Source organism: Microtus oregoni, unplaced genomic scaffold, assembly GCF_018167655.1.
Source record: "Microtus oregoni isolate MIOR12 unplaced genomic scaffold, Mior012 000079F_ref0000094, whole genome shotgun sequence".
NCBI classification, from domain to species: domain Eukaryota; kingdom Metazoa; phylum Chordata; class Mammalia; order Rodentia; family Cricetidae; genus Microtus; species Microtus oregoni.
In genome coordinates, this window is record NW_024544537.1 from 1,098,989 (window position 1) to 1,119,509 (window position 20,521).

Here is a 20,521-nt window from a genome sequence, read left to right on the forward strand (position 1 = left end):
TTGTTTTAAAAATTTCAGAAGAGTAGGCATTTGGGAGCTAGAAGACATGGAAAGAGAACTAGAGGGTAGAAATCAATCAGAAAGCAACTGCTTCACCGTTACAAGGTTAGATTCTTCCTCCAACTCCATTTCATCGAGGGAAACATCAAAGTATTATCCATCCATGTAGGTTTCAGCTGAGAGTCTCATCATGGTATTAAATATTTAGCAGCTTTATTCAAAACGAAGATCAGATGGGATTAGTGGGAACAGAATCAGATTGCCCCATGGATTTGTGGTCAAGCTTCTTTGGCGTGTTTATATCATAACTTGATGTGTGTGCTTTTCATTTTCTCTATGTTCATTCAGGCTGCTAGAACCAAAATACCATAGACTCGGTGGCTTTTTCAGCAGATTTGTGTTTCTGCTAGTTGTGGACGTTAAAAGTTCGAGACTGAGAACAAGGTGCCAGTTGATTTGGTCTTGTGAGGGCCCCCTTGTCTGTCCTGTGTTTTCATACGGAGGAGAGCAGAGCGCAGGAAAGCAAACTCTTTGCAACCTTTTGACAAGTGCACTAATCCCCTCTCTGAGACTCTGTGGTTGACCTAGTCATTTCCCAAAGGCTTTCCATCTTAATTCCTTCAAGTTTGGGGCTTAGGAGTTCGCTATGATTGTTTTCTGTTATATTCAGTCCGAAACAGTCATGGTGGTACATTGATCCAAGTACTTGCTTGGGACATGGAGCCAGGGAGATCAGGAGTTCAAATATATTCAGTCTACATATTGCATATATAGTGATGTATGTCTGAGGGCAGCCTAAGCTATATGACTGTAAACAAAACAACAACATCAGCTTCCAACAGTCTTTTTTCTTCCTTTTCTTCTTCCTCTTGTAGAGCTCCGTTACTCTAGCCAATTCTTCTCATTTTCCTGTTTTTACTCAACTGAATTGGATAAGTGACGAACAATATGATGAACGGGTGAATGAGAAGAAAAGTTTGTATATTTCTTTTTTAAAATTGCCTGAGGTGGCTCATTGGGTGCCTACTGACTTGCATTTGAGGCCTGGGATGAATGTGTGGAAGGAGAGAACCAACTTTGCAAGTGTCACATGACTTCCACACACATGCCGGGCACATGCACGCGTGCGCACACACACACTGAATGGGAAATGTAATAAAAATGAAGAGAAAGTCCCTTTCGTGCGGCCTTCTTTTTTCCTATATGTGTGGTAAATAGTGAATATATTTGCCTCTAGTATAGTAATGGAGAAAATAAGATATAAGAGTCATAGGATTCAGTGGTGGCCATGGCATAGGTTTATCCAACAAATCAAATACTGATAAAGGCTATGCTTACTTGCAATAAAGCTGTGTGCTTACTGGTATCTTTTCCAATTGTAAACAGAGGTGAAAATTCAGTGGGTCCCATAGCTATATATAACCTACTGCTAGATGTCCATATATATATAAAAATTCTGATCTATATTAGCCTTAGTAAGGTATACTCTATTGCAGTATCTAAGGAGGACTGTCATTTTGCAGCACTACTTCTCAGGCACTCAAGTCTGTCTTGGCATTTTGGCTTTTATGTACTAACAGCTAAAGCTGATTTCAGATTCTGCATGCATATGCATTTGTATACACACACACACACACACACGGAAGGAGATGAATAGGTTTTAATTTTGCTGCCTTTCCTACTCACTATTTTTTTCCTTTTGGTTCCATCTGTTATTGAAAATGTCATCGAATGAGGGGCATAGTCTCTTCTCCCTTGTATATAACCTTTTAACCAGCTTAATTAATGGCTTACCTACTGGCATTTCCAATTCTTACATCACTGAAGGGGAAGAAGCCAGTAACATTTCGCAAACCTCTGATGGTCGTTGCTTATGGTGTGCTGGATCGCGTGGAGCCTCCTCTTCATCTTTGCACAGTACAAACAGAGCAGGCCAAACCATCTCACAGGAGATGAATTTGCTCTGTGCTTAGCCAGCCAGATATAGGTGACTCCTAGGGATTTTTCCATTTTCATTTTCTTAGATGTGTTTATTGCTTCTTATTGTGATGGTTAGCCAAAATTGTGCAGATTTCTGATTTATTATTCAATTTCCTCTAAAGATAATGATATCTTCTATACTGTGTATATCACTCAAAAATGGCTCATAGAGATTGAGGCAACTACATTTCTTTTTTCATTCATAAAACTCTTTTATAAAGGCAAACTAAATATATTAGATGTGACTTTATTCACACCATCCAAATTATTTTGTATACTATTCATTGGATGGTCCGGAGCATTGAAATTTCTATTTACTTAGTCTAAATAAGGCCATTAATACCTTTTAGAAGGAGTTTGTATAGTAGTCTGCACTCCATAGAGTTTATTTCCCCACTATATAATATTTTATAACTTTAAGAATTAGCAGTTCTCTATTCCCAGAAGACAGTGCTGTTCCTGTCTGTGGGAAGGATTTTACTTCCAGCAACCCAATGAGAAAAGTACTTTCTTGGGGTTGTGCCTTCCCAAGATAGCTCTTTCATGGCCTGCAGTAGAAGACCACAGCAGGGACTGGAGCATGTTCTTTGAACACCCCCTGAAAATGTGCTCTCATGCATGATTTGAGTTCAGTGGTTTTTTTGAACTAAGATGCACGTGTGTTGCCAAGTGGGGAAGAATCTTTCTGAACAAGAAACACATACTTCCATGTCTTCATTCACATGGAAAGTGCTAGTGAACCAGACATTCTGGCCAGATTTCCTTCGTTCCCTTCTACTCCAGGTCTCTTTCATTTCTTTTTCTACATCCACACGTGTAGAAAACACATTCATGCTGAGGAACTTGCCCGAGTGATCTATCGTTTCCAAACAAGCGTGCATAGACCTTGAACCTGGCTGTCTCTAGCATGAATTGCCGTTATTTCTCCTAATGCTCCAGCTGCTCCAGTTTCTCCTGGCTCTTCAGTTCCAGTTGCGGTTGTCCCCTCTGGCTCTCCAGTTCCAGCTGCTGGTTCTTCCTCAGGTATTGGTGCTCTGGCTACTGCTCCCTTCCCGACCTTCCAACTCAGACGTGTTGGGGGGGAAATTGACTGCCGCTGCCAGATCTGGATCTGTCACTTCTTTTGATCTCAGAAATGACCTACACAAGGGGCTTAGTCCTCCAGCTTGGGGGTCTTCTCTTTGGCTTTTTGATCTCTTATTCTGCAAATCTAATTCTGCCATCTTAGCTTCTATAATGAGTTTTCTAATTGTTTTGTTCTTAATTCCATTAATTTTGAACATTTGTGAATTGCTTTGGTAGTATATCAACAACCACTGACATCTTTTTCTTTGCCATTTGTACTAATTCATTCCATATACTCTAATTGCCATATACTCTCTGGTTGTAAGAAACAAAGTAAATATCATGGCAGCATTCTGCAATCCTGGAACAGTGGAAGGACAAGGACTTTAGATGCCATCCACTCCAGCATCTTTATTTAATATGTAGGGGATCTGGGACAAGATGGGTTTGAAAAATTGTATAAGTCACGAAGCTTGTTGATAGCAAAGCCAAACCTAGAGCTTTGGTTTCATGATTGTACATTCAGTGTTTCGATTCTTTGAAGTGAGGACTTAACTCTGTGGATACCACTGTTGTCAAACATAACTACAAGTCTGGTTAACTAGTCTTCGTGAAAGAGTAATTAAGTCATTGGTCCACTGAGATTCCTAGTGCTACCGTATTGTCAGCGTTTGATTTGGTTTTGAATTAATTATTTGGAGCACATAAATACTCTAAAGAACATGCCCTGTGAAAGATGTACTTCTTTATTAGTATTGTGTTGGAAAATTTGGAAAAGTACTTAGGCATAGGCCTGGCCCAAGGTAGTTATGGTTAGATAAGTTTGAAGTTTTCGAGGTGGTTCTGTTATGCTTCCTAAGAAAGAACCGCCACTGTGGAGTTCTGGTAGTGGTTTTTGGAAAGGAAGGTACTTACTTAAAGACAAATTTGTAGGTTCTTTTCACAGCTCTACTGTCCCAGAATCGTGGAGTATGGGGCCTATCCTTCAGCTTATCAGCTCCCCAGTAAGTGTTGTGTCCATTGAGATGCAAGTCAACAAGGAGTGCTGGTGTAGAGTCAGCGGAGAGCATTTGTCTGGCCTTTGCAAAGTTCTCTATTCCATCTCTCCCCCTTCTGTGACAGCCAGGGTGGAGGGGAGGAGAAAAAACAGAGAGAAAGAGGGAGAGCACCAGATGTAGGAGGTTTGTATTATCAAAGAGGAGACCAGAAAGCTCCTCTCTTGATTCATCAAGCCCATATAGATAAAACTAGTGTTTCCCAAATCGATTTTAATCCTACCAAGTACAATGAACTCTAGTATTTGCTGTCCTGATCTACCATTTCATTTTTTGAAGAGGTAATCAAAACTCACTAAATTCTTTTTTAAACTCATAGCTGATTGTAGTTCAAAAAACTGAGCATTGAGATGCGCTTGGTAATCGCAGATTTAAAACCTCTCTTCTGAATCCTTCCACTTTCCCCAGTTACTCCTGTTAATCCAATAACATCTGCTAAGGCTGCTTGTCTGTGAGGAAAGTCTATTTTTGTCAACATCACGCAGTACTGTTACTATGTAAAAGGTAGCTGACTCACCATGGCTGATGGATGATATTGCTAATGGTTTGTGCCCTGACATTTTTATAGAAAACTCAGCTCCAACTTAGTCAAGTGAAAAAAAAAGCAAGTCAATTTTTGCTAATGGATCTAGCCACCCAGTGGTAGCTTAGTTTAGGCGTTGATTGGTTCTGAATACAGAGGGTCACTGGTGTCCCCCTGAAGTCTATCTTTTTGGAGGTGGCTCCTGACATGATAGACTCAGATCTCCCGTCATGAAAATAGCAGGCCCAAATCACTCAGTGCCAAACGCAGCTCAGAGAAATGACAATTGAAGGCTGAACATAAATCTCAGTTCAGTGATTTGGCCAAGGAATCCCTTGTGTAAGAACTTAGGGTTCATACCTTACCCTGGAACTTGGGATAGGGAGCTTTCTTATTTAAACCACATGGCTAAGGATTATGGAAATCTAAATCCCCAAAGGGAATTTGAGATGATGCTTTTGGGGTCAAGAGGAGTAGGTGCTGGGCACCAAATGCAGATCTTACCTATAGGCCTTCTATTTTCATGGGTTTTACTATCCTCCTATATTCTTGGTTGTCATGTGGATCATTTGCTTCCTGCTTTTTATACCGAGAAAAACTAGTATTGTATCCTGGTCTCCAGCTTAAATCTCATGGGAATTAGTACTATCAAAATGAAGCTCAGAGCGATTTAGATAACTAGAATTTATAGAAATTTATTATAGGAAAGAACTGATTTTAAATGAAGAGATCAGAAAAACACAGTTAAACAAATCACACTAAGTACCTGTCAGCATTCAAAAGTGTAGTGTGTAAGCTTGCATTATTTCCCCTGGAGTCCTTTAAATAAACTGTTGGCCTGAGTTCTTTTCAGGAAGCATCTGAGCATAGTTAGCATCCTAAAAATACTCATATACCATGAGTAGATTAAAAACTATAAAAGTTAAATACAATAGACCCCGTCTCTTAAAAAAAATAGCAAAGCTGGTGTCTGATCACTTATGCAGCCTATTTTACACTTTTTAGTGCATTCTGCTCCCCAAGCTTCTGCCCCAAAGCAAAATGAGATATTTTCCACTTGGAGGTCAGAAAGCAGATAACAGAAATTTATAAAGAAAATGGTGGTCCATTAAAGTAGAGTTTTTTCCCCGTGTAGTCCAGCAAAGAAATGGATTGTAATTAAAGAAAATCCTTTAACGATTTCAGATCTTGCATCCTTCAAAAGACTTTATTATAAAGAAGCCTCCCATCAGGTTCTCTGCTTACTTAGTCCTTTTCACCATCTCTTCTCCCAAGGTTTCTAAGACATCTATTTTATCCAGAGCTGTGCATTTTGCACTGCCAACTAGCCTGCCCGGCTTTTAGGTCTTCTCTCCCCTTGTGTGTTTAGAAAATCCTTACTCTAAATACTTTCTCATAGTTTTTTTCCTGTAAAAATAATGCAAAATAAAAGCCCAAGGTTTGTATTGGTCCTATAATTTGGTCTGTAATTTTGCATAAAAGCTTTCAATTCTCCTCTGTAAATATATTTTCTTCTAACAGTATGTCTATTCATTTCTAATTTTCTAATTTTTGTCCTTTAAAATCTCTAGCATTTTAATTGCTTGTGGAAACTAATCAGTCTCTTATCTGTGACAGTGATTTCATTAAGTTCTCATGCTTATGAAGTTCTTTATATGTATTGTTATATTTTGATCTATAGTGTGGCTCGACCTAAGAACCCAGTCTACCGTTGAGAACCTTAGTAAAAGAATTCCAGGAAATAATAACTTTGTCAAGGTAAGAAATCTCTTCAGGAGCACACTGTAAGAATGTGTATTTAAAAAAAGTTCACCGATTTCACGAGACAGACTATCTCAGGCTGACAACCTGTGGTACAATGGTTATTTTATACAACTTATAGACTATTTCTTTCAGATAACTGTGGTCAAATCAAGCCTTCACCTGTCTTTCTTGTTCTCTGGGGAAATGAAGTAACAATACCCCAAGGGGACAGACTAGTAGAGATCTTATTGTTCCAGTAGCTTAAATCATATTCCCCAAGGGGTGCTTCCTTTTTTTTTTTTTTGCTTTTTCGAGACAGGGTTTCTCTGTGGCTTTGGAGCCTGTCCTGGAACTAGCTCTGTAGACCAGGCTGGTCTCGAACTCACAGAGATCCGCCTGCCTCTGCCTCCCGAGTGCTGGGATTAAAGGCATGTGCCACCACTGCCCGGCAGGGGTGCTTTCTTTAATTCAGCCATGCTTTCAGAATCCATCAGCATAGTTCGCTGTTGGCCACTGAAGAAAGTTCTGAGTGCTTTTGAGTTCTTAGTAAGCTGGATTCAGTGAGAAAGGAAACACAGATAGTATTCAGGTTTGTCTTGCTCATTTATTCCTCATTTTGTTTGCTTTGCCACACTGCATAACCCTGCCTCCCAGCCTCTGCACTGAGCTTCAGAGATTGTGTAGTGCTCCCCGCATTGCCGCTGCAGGCAATGTTCACATTCCTGTCTGACCATTTTAACACTATGTCTATTAGGTTTGCAAGATCTTCTTGAGAACATCTTGTGCCTCTGTGGGATGACCTTGCAAGTCAAATAATATTTCCATATGTTATGTTTTCTATTATTTCTGAGCACTGATACTCTTTGCCCCCAACAACCCAAAAGAAAACTAGAAACCTTAAATTTTTTAATTTGCTAGTGGAGTTAAAATATTTGAGAATATTATTGTTTTCTAGTTACGGCTTGTAGGTTTTTGTTTGTTTGGTGTTTGTTTACGAGAGAGACAGAGACAGAGACAGAGAACGCACGTGGAGTTGAGTGAGGAGAATCTAGGAGCAGTTATGGGAAGGGAACTGTGATCAGAATAGATTGTATGAACAATTTTTTTCTGTAAAAACATTTGAAAACATTTTTTGAGACAGGGTCTTACTGTGTAGTCCTGGCTGACTTGGAGCTCACTGTATATACCAAGCCAGCCTTAAACTTGCAGCAGTCCTCTTTTATGCATTACATTTTATTTTATCTTATTTTGTGTGTCTGGGTGTTTTGCCTGCATGTATTAGCTGTGCACTGTACGCATGTCTGGTGCCCATCGAGACAAGAAGAGGGTATCACATTCCTTGCGACAGGACTTTCAGACAGCTATTAGCCACCATATGGGTACTGGGAACCAAAGCAGGGTCCTTTGGAAGAGGCAGCCAGTGCCTTTAACTGTTAAGCCATCTCTACAGCTCCTCAGCAATCTTTTTGCATCTGTCTCTCAAATGATGAGATTATAGGTGTTATTCTTTTGGTCTCTGGTCCCTTTAAGGGACAAGCCACGCCCACTCCCCCCACCCCCAATTTCTGACCTCTCGTTGCCATCTTGAATCTCGCTTACTGCCCTCTCTTGGTGTTCACGCGTGCCTCTCTGTCTCTCTGTCTCTCCTCCTCCTCCGCTTCCTCCTCCTCCTCCGCTTCCTCCTCCTCCTCCTGCTCCTCCTCCTCCTCTTCCTCTTCCTCCTCCTTCTCTCTCTCTCTCTCTCCCCCCTTCTCCCTTTCCCCTCCATAACCCCCTGAATAATATTCAACATGTTGTGTCTGTTCCATGTCTCTGTCTCCTGTCCTCCTGCCACAACACCTCTGCAAGCGGCTCCGGAGTTTGGGCACCGGGGACCCGCTAGTGGCTCCGGACCTGCCAGGCTCACACCCGCCCGCTTGGGTGGCTCTCTTGGGAACCCGCAAGTCTCTGCCATGGGACTGGCTGCTCCCAGAGCTCGCTGCCTGCCTACAGCTGCTCGGGACTCGTCAACATTCTTAAAAATTCATAAAAATAGGCACGTACCAGTACAGCGCATCAGCTGTGATTTGCGTTTTCTCATGAAGTATATTCATCTGATAAGAAGAAGGAATAGGATTAGGAGAGAAAACTAATTGCATCATTTTTATATTACTTCAATTACATCTTTAATCCCTTTATTTGAACTTTATAAAGAAATTTAATATTTAATATGCTAACAATAATTGGACCTCACCTATTCTCAAGAAAGATCAATAAGCACACGAGTTCATTTTTACCCTTTAGCTTTTCCCCAGTCCTTTTCTTCCACTCATTGGATTTGCTGACGTTAGCCAGCTGCTTTCTTATGTACAGCAGTTCTGTATTGCTTTAATCTGGCATGTCATTGAGCTTTGCTGCATTTATTTTCCACTAAGTTTGTATTACTCTGATATTTGAATATGTCTGCCTGTCTGCGCATGTAAGTATAGATAGATACAGTATGTTATTCATTTATGTGTTTCAAAATAATCTTGTTGCTGTTGTTATTAATTTATTACTGCTAAATTCACAGTCTACCATGAAAAGAACAATCAAGTGCAGAATTTTGGTTTAGGATCTGCAGGTAGGCAGTTTACTGTGAAACGACCTTGCACGGTCACCATCTAATAGGAAGATGATGTGTCATGTTGTTGTCTCTTTACTTTGCTTACGCGGATACTCTTTGAACTGCAAACATAGCTGCTGTGCTCTTTGGTCATGAACATGCTTTTCTGCACCATGGGAAAGGAAAAGTACTTTCGTTTGAAAGCCTATGGGATTGCTTTTAGAGACACTAAGTCAATTTGTATTTTGCTGAGTTGTTTTCTTTAGAGGTTTTGTTTTAAACTGTGGTGAGTACAATTTCCTGACCGAACTTTATAACTGTTTTAGTCCAAGACAGGCCTTCCGCTTAGCACTTACTTCAGTGCAGTGAAACTCCGCTGGCTCCTTGACAACGTGAGGAAAGTTCAAAAGGCTGTTGAAGAAAATAGAGCTCTTTTTGGGACCATTGATTCATGGCTCATTTGGGTATGTTTCAATGTAATGTATGCACAGAGAATGTTTTGGGGGATTTTTTTTAACTGTCCTACCTTTTTTTTTTTTAACCAACATTTGGAATCTAATTTAGCATCATTATTGAGGAAAAACTACTCGAAGCAGCAGAATGTCTATCTCCATTTGAGAGGCAATTTTGTCGACTTCCCTTCTTTCTTTTCTTGTTTTATTTGAGTGACAGCAGAAGATAGTTACCAAAACCATATTTCATAGCTCTTATCACTTGGGAAAGTAATTTACGTAGCTTTTCTCTCATACCCATCATTTCATTCTATCACACCAGCCATTTCTTAGAAGAAAGAACTATTTTATACAGTAAAAATGCCTCAGCTACTTTTCTCCTTCATAGTCAATGTTTTATAGCTTTCTCTTGTGAAACCATGCCAGGATATAAAAGAAAATCATAACAGTTTATGTTAAAATGTTTTGTTCAGAGATGAACACGGGTCAGTAGAAATGAACAGTTTAGATATTTATATGACACATTATTTTTCTGTTTTGGCCTTTTGAGATAGCATCTCAGGATATAGACCTGACCAGCCTGAAGTTTACTGCATAGACCCTATTAGACTTGAACTTGTCCAATCCTCTGACATCTGTCTCCTGAATCCTGAGATGCAGACATGTGTCACTATATCCAATGACTTCCAATCTATCTCTGTCTCTATGTCTGTCTGTCTATCTCTCTTTCTCTCTAACAGGATTTCACTATGTAGCCTTGGGTGACCTAGCTAGAACTTGCTATGTAGACCATAGACATCCACCTGCCTCTGCTTCCCAAGTGCTGAAATTAAATGTGTATGCTATAACACCTGGCTTGCAAAGTAGATCTTTTGATTTTTTTAAATTATTTCATTATTTTGTGTTTATGGGTATGTTGCCTGTAGTTATCTAGGTATACCATGTGTATGCAGTGTCTTCTGAGACCAGAAGAGAGTGTCAGATTCCTTGGGACTAGAGTTGATACAGTTGTGAACTCAAGTGTGGGTGCTGGTGCTTGAACCTGGGTCCCCTGGAAGAGCAGCAAATGGTCTTTGCAGAGCCGTCTTTCTAGCCCCACAATATATATCTTTAAAGTATATGTCCTTTTGTGGTTCCTATTCTCTCTCCCTTTTTATCGCTGTTACATTTGTTATAGCCATTTTTGTTAATGTGTCCCAAAACAGTCAATACTGTGATTAACATCTCCAACAGTAAGCCAACTGTAAAATCGTACACTTTTGTGCTGATCTTGCTTCAACTATACTCACATAATTCCAAACACATTACTCCACAAATACTATATGAGGAACTTTTTCACCATCTGGGGGAGCTTCAAGCCAGTATTGTCTTATTCTCATTTATGGACTCACAATACTTTCTGGAAGGGTTGCCTTCACTACCCTGTCCTGTACCTGGCCAGGGAAGGCATACTTTATGTTCTGTAGAGGCCAACTGTTTTTTTACAGTTGAATGAGTAGCTCTAGCAATTGCCTCAAAGCTGAATGACAGAGGATATGGGAACTAGGAGCTGCAGCAGACAGGAGGGCACATTTTGGGACTATGCCCAGTGGTCCCAAACTATGCTGTTTGTCTCCATTTGTTCTTTTCTTACCTCTTACTGTTTCCATGTGAAGGATGTCAGCATTGCTTCTGAAGGTGTTATAGAGGACTTAAAACTCTGCTTTTAGGATGTGCACAAAAAGATGTGTCGTTGAAAGAGAAAACATGCATGTAAAAGGTTTTCTGTAAACCGTTGGAGGTAACATTCCACCTCGTCAAATTTTATAAGACTCTGAATTTTCCAAAGATAGAAGATTAAAAACAATACTTGTTTTTAAAATAGGAAATTAACTAGACTTGCATGAAAGTAGCCACATGAGGTTGTCAATCCTAACTAGAGTATATTGTGAATATAAAATACACTCTGGATTCTACAGATTTAAGACAAAAGAGAAGATAAAATGTATTAATAATATTTTATTGATTTTATGTTCAAATGTTATTTTAAATATATCGACTAAATAATATGAATATAGGAATTACAGGTACAATTTATAGCTCTATTTCTTTGTGTGTTTTCAATGTTTTAAAATTACATTTCTGTGTATGTGTGTGGGGGGGTGAGTGCCCGCCATGACATGTGTGGCAGTCAGAGGACAACCTGTGGGAGTCAGTTCTCTCCTACTGTGTGGGTTCCAGGAATCAACTCAGGGCCATCAAGGTTGGCAGCATGTGCCTTTTCCTGATAAGCCATCTAGCTGCTCCAGCTACCAGACATTTCAAAATTACATGTGTAGCCCAGATTGTATTTCTGTCGAATGCTGCAGAAACCTCAATAATTGAAATGTTTGGTTCTTCCATTTTTTTATGTGCTCTGCTGGTAATAATTGCCCTTGATGATATATAAATACAACTGCAGATTTGTTCAGAGTTAACGTGTCCCTTTTGTTCTGTCCAGAGTTTGACAGGAGGAATCAATGGGGGTGTCCACTGTACAGATGTAACAAATGCAAGCAGGACGATGCTTTTTAACATTCATTCTTTGGAATGGGATAAAGAGCTCTGCGAGTAAGTTATGTTTTGGCCTCAATGCAGGTCTCCTTATACACTTTCGTATACACTATTTACTGAGTTTCTAAATCTTCCTATACTAACAGTTATTATTATATTTCAACTACAGTACGCTAGTCTGTGTTTGTATGTGGGTTTTTGTTTTGTTGTTTTGGGAGGCATTTTTTTGGTCTAGGCTAATGAATTCATAGTGATTCCTCTGCGTCAGCTGCACTGGTTCTGGGATTATAAGTATGAACCACCACCACAGGCAGCTTCTATTGTGTGGGGTTTTTTTTGATGTTTTATTTATTCTTTGTGTCTTTCGCATCATGCATCTCGATCTCATTCATCTCTTTCATCCCTTCATATCCACCCTCTGCCCTTGCAAAGCCCCTCCAAATAAAATAAAATTAAATTTGAGAAAGAATATAAAAGAGAAAAATCTCAGCATGGAAGCTGTAGTGTGGATGTTGGATGGGCCACCTCATAGCCCTGGTTCTGGACCTGGGTAGCTGCAGGGTTGATCAGCCTTACCAGCTCTCCAGGTCCTTACCACCAGGGTGAGCTCTCCAACATTGCCACTCCCCATCCTCCCCCCCCCCCCCTTAGGTTTGCCCAGGGAGGGGCAAGAGCCACTCTGCTCAGTGCTGCTGCTAGTTAGGGGCAAGGACCCAAGGACCGCTCTCTCTAAGTCTTATGACCTCAGGGCCAACACTCCCAACTACTACAGGCAGCTAGAGGCAGTGTGTGTGTGTGGGGGGGGGGGGCGGCTGGGATCTCTCCCTTGCCCAGGGGCTGGGCCAGATCTCCCCAGCTCCCAAGGTGGAGGGTTCACCTGCTCTCCTCTCTACAAGGTCAGCTTTCCTGTGCCGCCCAGTTGAGATGCGAGGCCCACTTTCCCGGGTGCTGCAGTTAGTGTGGGTCAGCGGCAGCTCCCCTACTTGCCGCAGGTGGGGGGAGTGGCGCAGGCGGGCTTCCTTCCCTGTGTTTTACTTTAAGTGTCTGAACACACTCCCTTTCAGGGACACAAGGACTGTGGAGTGCGCACGGAAGCCAGAGGGTACCTGTATGAGTCAGTTTTCTCCTGCCCTTTGCATTCCACGAATCAAGCTCTGGTCCTTAGGTTTGGTAGTCAGTGCCTTGACCTGCTGAGTCATCGCACCAAACATAGCTATGGCGCATAAGAATCAACAGGTCGAATTAGGTATCCTTTATGCATTAGCCTCTTTTAGAAAAGTTCTTTGGTTTCTGAGTATGCTTTAAAATTTGTTACGATTTGATTTTCAAGGTTAGACTGTTAAATACCCAAACACACAGCTATGTTCTCTTGTCAAATATGTTTACCACTATTGACGTGTATGCTCACATGCACCTATTTTCTAATTATGTTTAAAAACGTCTCCACGTGTTTATTCCAAACAGTGTTATATACCCAAAGCTATTATTTTTCAGATTTTTTGGAATTCCAATGGAAATTCTTCCCAGTGTCCGGAGTTCTTCTGAGATCTATGGCCTAATGGTAAAAATCAATAGTAGGGGCAAGGGATTTTATTAAAAAAAGAAGACCTTTGCCGTTTCGAATACAGCAGTCAACTCTATTATGTTTTATGGTTTGGGATTTGGGACTTTCGTTGTTAATGTTCGTAGTATGTAAAAAAAGAATTTAATGTTTTTAAATGGCTTTATAACTAAAAACTTCAAGTTCTTACTACCAGTTGTTTTTATATTTATAAACTTGAGTCGGCTTTTCTTTCAGTAATACTGTTTTGTATTTTGAATATTAATATTTTTAAGTATTATCAATCAGTAACCTAACTCTCAGGAGTGGTGTGGGAATGTTTAGGCCAGTTTATCCTTCCACGTAACTGTAGTAGCTGTGCCATCTGCCTTTGATTTAGAGCAGGTGCTATCCCCATCGTAATGACATTCTTTTCCCTAGTTAATCCCTTCCAGTGGCTGGACCATTGTTATGTAGTTCATTCTTTGTCAGTTTGCAACCATCTAACAAAGAAACTGAAAGTAAAGAGTCTGTTTCTAAATCGCTTTGCTAATTAAGGCAATTTCCATAAAAGGGGCATTTCATTTCTCCCAGAGGGAGAAAAGTAAGTGTGCTTAGTGTCACTGAAAATCTGTAGCCAAGTGTCAGGAATAGAAACCTTTAAGAGGGTTTGAACTGGTATTTATTTAAGTGCACGAAATTGAACTTCATGATAAAACTTAAGAATAAGTTTAAGGAGGCTTCAAAACTAGCTGTTTCATGAAAAATAGTAGGAACTCCATTCAGACAGTTAATAAAAATAGAATTGGATGCCAGGTGCTCTAGATAATGCTTGAGTAAGAATTTTAAGTGCTCTGCCTACGAGTAGGGCTTTTTAGGGAGTTGCTTAAGGCAGGTGTTGCCACGGCTCAGCTATAGCGCTTTCAGAGTTCCATATTGATCGCACATTCGCTGGGGGCAGAGCAGAAGAGGCTATTTTTGAAAGAGCTTCGGAGAATGGTAGAAATAAAACATTTATTTAATTGGCCTAGTTTTCTCTTGCACTTAAAATATTATGCTTCTGTCCCCCTCTCTCCCCTTTGCTGACTATAGAAAATCTCTCATAGTATGGTGAGTAGGCTACCCACCGGTTATGCCACCCGTTCATTTTGAAAAGATACAGTGCATTTCCATTGATTCTCAGACAAGCTCAAGTCCATTCGCTAAACAAATGTATCTAGAATTTGTATAACCTTCTAAAATATTATAAGCTATAGTCATGTTTTATATTTTTCAAGGAAGCAGAATCTTGTTTATTTGTTTTCCCTAAGTTTAAAATAAATGTTTCTAAAATTCTGGGGGAGTTTTCTGGAGATTTGGATGCTACTTACTGCAGAGTATAATCGTGATGTACTTTGGTCTTGAGCATAGTAGGGAAATTAGAAGTGTTTTTTTTAATATCCTAAATATCCATCTTCTCTGATGTCTTGCCCAATGTTTCAGACCAGTTAGTTGGAAATGCACTGCCATTTTTTCTGCATGCTTCCTCAGAGGACCCTCCTGGAATCCTCCAGAAGCCTCTCCCCATAAAGAAAACAGAGCGCTTTACATGCCTGAACACTCCTTAGATCGCTTTAAAGTGTGATCATTTTGAAGGGATAAACAGACTTCTTACAATAAATTATCAAGTTCAAATGTAGTCTAATCCTTAGTAGTATCCAGGCTCAATTTCAAAGAATGTATACAATAAATAAAGCATCAGGTCTTAGGTAGGGAATGTAGCTCAGCAGTAAAGGACTTACTTACTTTTTAGTTGGTGCTGGGTTTGATCCCTAACACTAGAAGTCCACCCTTGAAAACCAGCCAGTATTTTATTAACCGGAAAGCATGAAAGAAAGAAAGAAATAGTAAAAATCTAGAGGGTGTTTTCTGTTTTGATAAGGGCTTCCATATATCTCTATATATGAGGAGGGTACTAGTGTTACCTTCTTCATGTTAACAGGCGGGGAACTACAGGTCCCAGGGCCATTTGCTAACAAATGGTAGGCAAAAGAGACAGTCTGAAGGTTTTCATTTAGTGTTCTTTCTGCTATGCTCCTCTTTTTCGGGATTACATTCCTTAATTTTTCTACTTCCTTAATATCATTTGAAATTGCTCTGTCATGATGTTTCCCTGCTGTGGCTGTGGGAACCAGACCTGGGGCCCAGCCTAGGCTAGGTAATAGCTGTGGCACCGAGTATCTCCTCAGCCTTGTGATGTTTCTTCAAAAACTATTGTGTAAAGTTTTGGCAGCCGCTTAAATCTCACTTTGCTTCTTGCAGGCCATACCGATTGAAATAAGAAGCATCATTCATAAATTAACCGTTACTTTTCTAAATTGAACTTTTTTTGAATACATATCTTGGTTCTTCAAAGCAGTTTGAGTAGAAAGAAGAGCTGATACAACACAGGCTTTCGGAAACTATGTTCCATGCTACTTTGATAGCTATTTACAAATACGTTGGTTGTTTCATAATTGCAGCAATGATAGCAAAGCACTAATTTTGATCTGTGATCACATTGCCCAGGAGGCATTTTTAAGTTGTGTAGAGCGATTCAGCAGCCTGCTTGATGCCTAACACTGACTAACCAGGAGTAGAGCTTATGTCTTCTGACTGCTAGTCCAGTGTGTTCATGTTCCGTTTCCAAGGCCGCGACTCTTCTGGTCATATCTATGACTACTTCTAGACTCTGTCTTTGTCCTGCTCATGTAGTTAAACACTTGCTCTTGTCTTGTCCGTTCACATCCTTTGGCATGTTGCTCTTCTTGTTTGTTCCTATAGTGGTTATGTTAGTAGAGCCAAACTTTTGTGACTGATCCTAACCCTTTTTAAAATTTTTATCAGAAAGCTGGGGCCTTGGAAGGTGTGCCAATATCTGGGGTAAGTATCAGTCAGTACCAAATATAATCCTGTCATGCCCCCCATCCCACCTCCACGTCTATCCTATGTTGTGGCTTCCCCTCTCTGTCTTAATCCTTTCGCCTTTCCTTGAGCTGGGGAGGGCAAGAAAGAGGAGCTTTCCGGCCACTTCTTGTTCTTCTGCCACTCAGGGTAGGTCACTGAAAATCTTCTGAGGGAATTTGAAGTCTGGTGTGGAGATACAGTGCACACCCAACACTTTGGGGGGCTAAATTTAAGTGTAGCCTCAGGTACAGAGTGAGTTAACTTTCAGTCTAGCCTCAGGTACATGGTGAATTAACTTTAAGTCTAGCCTCAGGCACATAGTGAGTTAGAGGCCAGTGTGCATTATGTGAGATTATGTTTCAAGGAAGGAAAGGAAGGAAGGAAGGAAGAGATTGAGAGAGAGAGAGAGAGAGAGAGAGAGAGAGAGAGAGAGAGAGAGAGAGAGAGAGAGAGACGGAGGGGAAGGGAGGGAGGAAGGGGGGAGGAAAATAAATTTTAATTCTCCCTTATGCCTTTTATCTTGATTAATAAATGGGGGGGGAATGCCAATGGGAGGAAATGTAAGGCATAGATATTTCATTTCTTGGTGGATTAAAATCCACAAAAATAAACCTATGGCTCAGTATTCTTCATTGTCCTTTATCATTTCAGTGTTTGGGGGACCAGTCTGCTGCTCTGGTGGGACAAATGTGCTTCCAGGATGGACAGGCCAAAAACACGTGAGTCTAGAAAAGCGGCTGAAAAAGCATCATCGTTTTCTTTCCTCCTCTCCCTTGGTGCTTTAAAGGAGGAAGTGAGGACATGTTTTTCAAATTCAGCCAAACTGCAATACTTCAGTGTCTTCGTATGGACATACACAGTATTTTTATAATTTGTTTTTCCCTTTCTCTCTCTACCTTGAGTCTTCTTAGCCCATGCTGGCCTAAAACTCCTGATCCTCCTGTCTTAAATTCTCAAGTGCTAGATTTACAGGCATCTATCATGACACCCAGTTTTATGCAGTTTGGGGATTAAACCCAGGACCTCCTGCACATTAGGCTAGCATTCTGCCAAGTTAACTACACCCCCAGTTCTGATTTTGTCTTTCATTTTTCATTTGGTTTTAGTAGTTTTGAGATGGGCCTGACTCTCACCTCCTGAACCTCACGCTAGGTAGCTTAAAACTGCTCAGAAATTCATGGAAATCTCTCTGTCTCAGCTCCCCACATTTCAGGATTTTGTTTTGTTGTTTACCCCGAGGCCATATCTATTCCTTTTTTAAAGCTAGATTGGTAGCATTGTGAAGAAATGAGAAGAAGCCCTAATACAAATTATAATTTTTAGTGTATTATCCTGCTCAGTTTTCTCTACCTATAACCAATCTCAAAGAATATTTTTTAGGCTATTTAATGCCATTGTCTTGCTTTCTCCCTCATCTGAAGTGGAACAGATGATGAGGAACAGAAAGGATGAAAGAAATGAAGACTCAATAATATTTTCCTCATATAATTTTCTCTTAATTTGTTTTATTAAAAAAGTCCCTATCCCATGACATATATTAAATGGCAGAAACAATATGTCCCAAGAGCTGAAGTAATAGTGACAATTATAACACATTTTCAGACAATGGCTCTTGTGTTATATATAATGGTTTATATACCTGAGATGTTACTCATTAACATAAATCTTATTATATAGAATCCTTTTCTTCCTATTTTATGCTGGGTAACTAAGATTTAGAGAGGATAACTAATTTATGTAATGTCCTGAATCTGGTAATTCAGAGGCACAATAATTGTACCTTAATTCATTGTATTCCTTAGTTGTGGCTCTAAACTACTATGCTGTACTGTCTGTTCTGTGGAGAAAATATTTCCAGAAACATATAAGACTGGATCTCTAATCATTCTCATGAGAATTTCCTAAGTCTGTCATCAAGGGTTTTTGTTAATTGGTTTTGGATTTGTTGTTTCTTTTCTTTTCTTTTCTTTTCTTTTCTTTTCTTTTCTTTTCTTTTTAAAGGTTTTTGCTTGTTCTTGTTTGGTTTTGGTCTTGTTGTTTTTTTGGAGACAGGGTCTTGCTGTGTAGCCTAATTCGTCTGGAACTTGCTTCGCATCTCAGTCTGCCATGAAATGTATCATCCTTCTGCCTCGGTCTCCCATGTGTTACAATTATAGACATGTATCATTACACCTTCTCATCAGATATTTTATTGGTTGGTTGGGTTGTTTTTCAAAGTCTCTTAGAGCTCAGTCTATCCTTGGACTTGCTATGATGCCCCTGTCCTTATCCTACTAGTTCTGGGATAATAATGATGGGATTGCAGGCATGTACTACCATGATGACTTCTTTATTTTTGACTGAGGTGATTAACTTCTTTCTCTGCAAATAATGAAATATCTAGCAGCCCTAAAATAAATGCTGTTCAGCAGGGTCAGCCTCCCTCGTGCAAATGAGTAAACTCTTTTGAATGAAAGTTTGTCAGGAAGAGGATAGATGAGAATTCCTTGTAGGCTGTGATGACCTCAGGTTATGAAGATCTCTTGAGTCAACTTAAGTGTGGAAATATTTTCTTTGAATCAGTGTTCCAGCAACCGAATCAGGAGTCATAGAAAACTAGGCTGATTTTTTTTTCCCTTTCCTCCTTTGCCAGGAACACTAATGTTAGTAAATCAGATGCTATCTCCATCTGTCCGTGACCTAGCACAATAGATAGTACATAGTAGGGACACAGTAAAATAGCCTTTCTCTCTTTCCCATTGTCAGGCAAGTCCATAAATTAATTACACGTAAGTAATAATGTAGTGACTGCAGATTGGAGAAGGGAAACAGCAAGTCATACAGTCTTGATCTCACATTTCTTACCCTGAGGGGAAACAACACAGATATCCAGTTATTGGTATATAAAATATCCAGTTATTGGTATATAAACTAGAGCTTTCACGACATGTTATTGGCTTTCAAAGTGAGGCCAGAACCATCATAAATGATGATGCAAGTGGGCTCAGCATCTAGGTCAGCGGTAGAGAACTTGCCTAGTGTTCACTGACCCCTGGACTTGATCCCAGTACTAGCAAATCAAACCATTATGCTGCTAGGGAGATGCTTTCGCAAAAGAGCAACCCTGGAGAGCGCAGGAGACGCTTATTGAGGATACAAATAGGAAGGTTTAGTATAGGAATGTAGCGATGCTGAGGGTAGGAAAATGGTAGAAAAGAAGACAAGATGAGCACAGTGGCTGAGTTGTATTCCAGGTAATTGGGAGATGGTCTGGGCTAAATGGTGAGTTCCGTATCAGCCTGAGCTACTCAGCATAAAAAACAAAACATGGCTGTGGGGGAGGGTGCTATTTAGAAGAACAGTGTAGTGGCATGACCATGTATTGGAGAAGTTCCCATCATGGCAGACAGAAGGAAGAAGCAGAGGACGTTGAGGACTTAGTATAACATTCAAAAGCATACATCCAGTGACATATATCCTCTAGCTAGGCCTCGCCTCCCAAAGCATCCATAAACTTTGCAAAATCACATCACTAGCTGGGGACCAAATGTTCAAATCATGAGTCAGTGAGGGATATTTCATTCATACCATCAACAAACATGCCATAAAGCTAGTTAGGGCCAAGATTTTTCCTTTTTTTTTTTTTGTTTTGATTTTTGTGTTTTTTTTCTCCTCGATAGCAAATGGATAACTTCTGAACATTTATGAGCTGGTATTTAGGTGTGGCTGGAGTTCTCAGTTAATGTGATGACAGTCTTGGGTCAAAGCAAGGGACAGCTAGAGGCCATGAACCCATGGTATAAACCATTATATTTTACTACTACAGACTCAGAGGATGGGAACAGAAGGAAAGACTGCAGGGGTACACAGGACACTGCGGAGAGTCAAGGGAGAAGAGCCAGGAACAGAGGGTTAGGATTAGCCAAAGTAAGGAAGAGGTCCAGTAAAAGATGTTGTGTTTGGAACATGTTTGTAGCACTGATAAGTTATGTATTGCACACACAGGGAAATGGGAAGTGAGTTAACTATAATTTTTTTTAAGATTTATTCATTTATTATGTATACAGTATTCTGTCTACATGTTTGCCTGCAGGCCAGAAGGCAGCAGCAGATCTCATTACAGATGGTTGTGAGGCACCATGT

General features: G+C 40.1%; 1 protein-coding gene across 5 annotated transcripts in view; it reads left to right on the forward strand.

Moving 5' to 3' along the window:
• Positions 1-20,521, forward strand: part of LOC121441611 (glycerol kinase) — an 81,306-nt gene that overhangs the window by 31,616 nt on the left and 29,169 nt on the right. For 2 of the 5 annotated variants that reach the window (XM_041642819.1, XM_041642823.1), the window contains exons 5-12: positions 2,920-3,003; positions 6,305-6,381; positions 9,277-9,414; positions 11,882-11,991; positions 13,429-13,495; positions 14,567-14,584; positions 16,340-16,375; positions 17,051-17,118. In XM_041642819.1, coding sequence (XP_041498753.1) covers positions 2,920-3,003; positions 6,305-6,381; positions 9,277-9,414; positions 11,882-11,991; positions 13,429-13,495; positions 14,567-14,584; positions 16,340-16,375; positions 17,051-17,118 — 598 coding nt within the window. The remainder of the gene's footprint in view (positions 1-2,919; positions 3,004-6,304; positions 6,382-9,276; positions 9,415-11,881; positions 11,992-13,428; positions 13,496-14,566; positions 14,585-16,339; positions 16,376-17,050; positions 17,119-20,521) is intronic. The other 3 variants (XM_041642820.1, XM_041642821.1, XM_041642824.1) reach the window with 3 other exon arrangements.